The following is a 4769-nucleotide window of genomic DNA, read 5'->3' on the forward strand; positions in this document are numbered from 1 at the left end:
CAGCTGTAGTATGCAACAATGCAATGAAACCAATCCCTATGCCAAAAACGAAGTACGGTATACAAATACAAGCTCATAATATAATAATTAAAAAGAGATTTATAAATAATTAAAAAGTTAAGGGTGCAAATCGAAATCAAATTAATAATACATATTCAATTAATTATACTGTACTTACCTAATTATAGTAAAAGGCAATGGACTTTAATAAAATATTATCAGTAATATCGATAATTTTGTAGACAAAATCGAAGCTATTCGTTTTGCGAGTAAGATGTGATATAGTAAGATGTGATATAATTATGGTAGAGAAATCGCGCATTCAATTGTTGTTGCTATGGTGTAATTCATGGCGAAACGCTTACACCTTCACCATTGGTCAAGAGAAGTATGCGCGTGATGATATTGCCACAACAAACTATGCACGCGCAACAATGAAGTATAGCAACGAGTATATCACGCGTAGTTTATACGCGCTTCCGAATGAATCCAAAGATAGGGTAGTATTTTTGATGAAACTGTGAATAAGACAAAAATATATCAGCATTAAATTGGTAATAATACAGTACTCGTTTAGTACAAACTGAATCCCCAACCCCACCCCGCAAAAAATGTACATTTCTCAATGTATACTAGGCCTACATTACATCATATTGCAGCATTTATATTGCGAGCACAATGTGTACTATTAGATTTATGATAAACCATTAAAAAATGAAATAAGGTAGGTGGATGAGCCCAAATGAGATAGGGCTACACAGGGGCGGATCTGTGTTCAAATTTAGGGGGAGGGGTCGGGATTATGAGGGCATAACTTACCACGTTCAACTAACTAAATATACTAGATAATAGGATGTCTGAGCAAGGGCGCAGATCTATTTTGAAACACCCACACCCACTTCAGCCCCATGGATGTGGCTGAGGTGCAAACAATGGAGAAAATAGTACATCTAGTTAACCGGAAAGTTTTATATAGGAAAATTCAATATGATCATATCACCATTATATAGTCAAATTGAAGTGCCAACGAATTTCTTTTATCAGTGATTTTTGGCAATCATGGTTTAATTAATATGTATGATGTGCCATAGAAAATAAAACTTTAAAACGTTTTCTTTGATGTATTTACTTTATCTTACTCTAAAGCCTTAAGTTCTAAAGCCTTAAGTCCACACACTCATCTCATGTCAGCCATATTATAGTTTGTGCTGAGGTGAGAAAATTTGGGGAAATAGTACCTCTAGAAAGATACATCACAGGGAATAATTAGATCGATGATGATGAATTTTACTTGCAAGAGTCATTTCCGGCAATATCTAATTTCCCCATTGTAAAAAAAAAAAAAAAAAAAAAAAAAAAAAAAAAAAAAAAATCAGCTTACCGCGGGTCCTAAAAAAAGTATGGCTTAGAATTCGTTTTACTTGGCAGATCAAAGGGACCCATGACCTCCGTCCTGACCTTCCCCTTCTCAGATCCGCCAGTGCGGTTACACTGGTTCAAATGACAAGTGTTCCTGTCTTCGTTTAACAATATTAACATCAAGGCGAAAATTACATCAAGGCGCATTTTGACTCGGAAAGCAGTCATATTATTTTCAACAGTGTTTGTAAAAGTATTATCGTTATTCGAATAAAAGCCCCACTTTTGAATAAGCGCACGGCTCGCGACGAATGACTCCCCTCTAGAGTCTCATTTAGAATAACCGCCTCGCTTGAACCCGCTAGTCTCATTTAGAATAACCGTCTCCATTGAATAAACGCCCCGAGGCGTTTATTTTTTCATCGAATAAACTCCCCTTCCCCCCAACTTAATGACTGTAAACTAATCATGGAAGAAACGTCATTCTTGTTCTACTCTAGCCTGGTTGGGATCAGTAAGTCTTGTTCACGCAATAGCATTATTAATGTAATTATGTGTTGTACTTCCACATGTACACTGAAATTAAGGGGCGTTTATTTGAGTATACTCTTCCATTTTACACAAGATAAACACCTCCCTCTAATAAATCGATTTTACCTCTACATAATGTACGATCGGAAGATGTATTTTTGTACATAGCACAAGCTGCACCGGTCTTCTGACGGTATAAAAATTAAGATCATGGACGAAAGCTTGTCATTTTGGAAGTGCGACGAAGTTTATAGACAGACAAAATATATATATACCTGTATATATACTGTCTCTTATACACATATACAAATATAAGCATGGGTTTCATTATGTGATCCTTTTAAATACATGTTCAATATATTGCTTTATACTTCAGCTGGCATATATATCATGTTGCACAACACAAACAAACGAGGGAAGAACTTGAAATTGCTATCTTATCAACCTTTATTATGATATTACGATTGAAATATACAATAATGGCGAGGAATTTGTTAAACCACTTTTGAAGCCCAGCACAGTTACGATCAAAATAATTAGAAAAAAAAAGGTTTTTTTTTAAAAAAGTTGTTTCAAATCATTCAAATAATGCAGCACATTGTTTGTGTTACAAGAGAGTTGCTAGACCCGCTAGCAAGTGGCATTGGTGAAAATAAATCAGTAATTCATATATTAATACACTGATTATCCAAAATGTCATCTATGGTATTTCTAGTTGTGAATGATTAAAATATTCAAAATAAATTTTTCTTAAAAATTTTGTTTATTAGATGTTTGCAGCATACGTTAACGTGAAGCCCTGTCCACGCTCAAAAAAACTGTTGTATGGTGTGCCTATATATGGTCATGATGTGCCTTTATATAGTCATGATATGCCTATATATGGTCATGATGCGATGTTCAATCGCTACACGCTATCGCCCACAGCTTTCGGTGATGCTCATTGGTTTGACGAATCGGTGAGTGTTCCCGATTGCGTCGTGGACTGCTTCGCAGTGCAACGATTGTAGCGACAGTGTAGCAATTGTATGGAAACCAAGCTTAAAATACGTCATATCAACAATTGGGTAATTTGGCAATAAGCTACTTTTAACATTTTTATTAGATTTCCTTTTTAACATTTATCTAAATTGATACATCAGCTAAATACAATATGACATATCTATGAAACTGAGTATTCAAATTTTCATTATATACCGCCTCATTGCTTAAAGCTATGATCTTGAGGGGAGGGGAGGGGAGGGGAGGGGAGGGGAGGGGAATAGATATGTTCTACTGATGTTTGACAAAAAACTCGGGAAATGTTATTGAGATACAGATTTGTTAAGTCTAAAAACTGGGGAAGGGGAAGAGTGGGCGACCGCAATTTTAGCCATCATTATGTCATCTTGTTTCTAAGTTTTAGAGAGAAATCAAGTTCGCTATTGACAATACTTGGTACAGCCTCAATAACAAAAAAAAACCAAAAAACTGTATTGTATTCACCTGAATGTAAACAATTATTCAATTGTTTAAGTAAATTAATTTATCAATAGTTTTAAACCATAACAAAATCTTACTAATATTTACAATATTCAAGAAATAAATGACAATAATAATGAAGAGAATAATAATAAATTATTCTTCCTATTAGTTATATTTTGTCCATACTTCCATATTGTATTATTCATTCAAATTTTACATACTTTTGTTGTTAATTTTCTATATTCAATTTTCTTTGATAATAATACGGTACTTGCATGCTGCGCTAGATAGAAGACCATTTATAAATCTTTATAATATAATACTATATAGTAATAAAAAAAAATGAAATATTGAATATCATATAAATAGAAACCTATAATTTGCTGAACACCAACAGAGAAGTATTTTATTTACTGACATGAACTTTGACATGCTGAATGTTTATGATTACTTATGAATATTCATGTTTTCTGTATTCATTTAAAGCGAAAGTGTGGCTTGATGGCTAAGAAATTCACCTTCTCAAGATTTCGGGTTTAAGCAAAAATCAGGATTTCTCAGTTTGTGACAAATAATTATGATTAGCCAATAAGTGGGTGTCATGTGACAGCATCATGCCCATATATAGACATATCACTAATATTCACCACAGGGAGAACATTACAAGTAAGAAAACAACAAAGCATTGAGGGTCTCAAATGGTTACTGCATGGATTACTCTCTCTAAATTGTTCATTATGAGTCAGTTGAGTTTCATGATGTGAGATCAGGCATCGATATCGAGATCATCATCTTCTAAATCAAGATCATCTATGTCTTCAAACAGCGATTCATCTACTTCGACACGATCACCTGTAAAATTATTCAAATGATACAATTAATTATGCAAAATCTGCGAAGATAAACAATATGACAAATCTCAAATTTACAAGGGCGCCTACTGATCAGCTCACTGGCTCGCCTTTTTAGCTGGAATGGTCACCCTCATTAAATACTGTATTATCAAAATAAATAAATAAAAAACAAACTTACCTTCATCCAATAATGATAGTTCTGAGTCATCTCTAGCATTTCCATGTTCAAATAATTCTTTTCCTACAAAATGAAATGATGAAATAAAGAAGGAATGTAAATACGATAAACGATTGATATGCAGCAGCAGACATTAACCGGGGGAGGGGAGGGGGTAATTTCATATAGGTGTATTTATTATTTTGGCAATGTTAGCATTCCTTATTAATTTATTTGTTATTTTAGTTTCTATTTCACAATAATACAGTATGTGTTTATATCACTAAACAGGGGCGGATCCAGAGATGTCCAAAAGGGGGGGCCGAAAGGGAGGCCGAAATTTGGGCCGATCGAGACAACAATGTCCTAGGGGGTCCGGGGGCATGCCCCCGCGAAATTTTTGT

General features: G+C 34.3%; 2 protein-coding genes across 2 annotated transcripts in view; both read right to left on the minus strand.

Annotated features, from left to right (window-relative positions):
- Positions 1-1329, minus strand: part of LOC117112860 (tyrosine kinase receptor Cad96Ca-like) — a 4022-nt gene extending 2693 nt beyond the window's left edge. Inside the window, exon 1 of the mRNA XM_033256049.1 lies at positions 1292-1329. Coding sequence (XP_033111940.1) covers positions 1292-1329 — 38 coding nt within the window. The remainder of the gene's footprint in view (positions 1-1291) is intronic.
- Positions 1330-2319: 990 nt separating this feature from the next.
- Positions 2320-4769, minus strand: part of LOC117112906 (RWD domain-containing protein 1-like) — a 7713-nt gene continuing 5263 nt past the window's right edge. The window contains exons 6-7 of the mRNA XM_033256121.1: positions 4387-4449; positions 2320-4206 (exon numbers count right to left, since the gene is read on the minus strand). Of these exons, the coding sequence (XP_033112012.1) occupies positions 4121-4206; positions 4387-4449 (149 nt within the window). The 3' untranslated portion in view covers positions 2320-4120. The remainder of the gene's footprint in view (positions 4207-4386; positions 4450-4769) is intronic.

The sequence above is a fragment of the Anneissia japonica genome, unplaced genomic scaffold (genome assembly GCF_011630105.1).
Source record: "Anneissia japonica isolate Jap-2015-1 unplaced genomic scaffold, ASM1163010v1 scaffold287713_len945575_cov184, whole genome shotgun sequence".
Lineage (NCBI taxonomy): Eukaryota > Metazoa > Echinodermata > Crinoidea > Comatulida > Comatulidae > Anneissia > Anneissia japonica.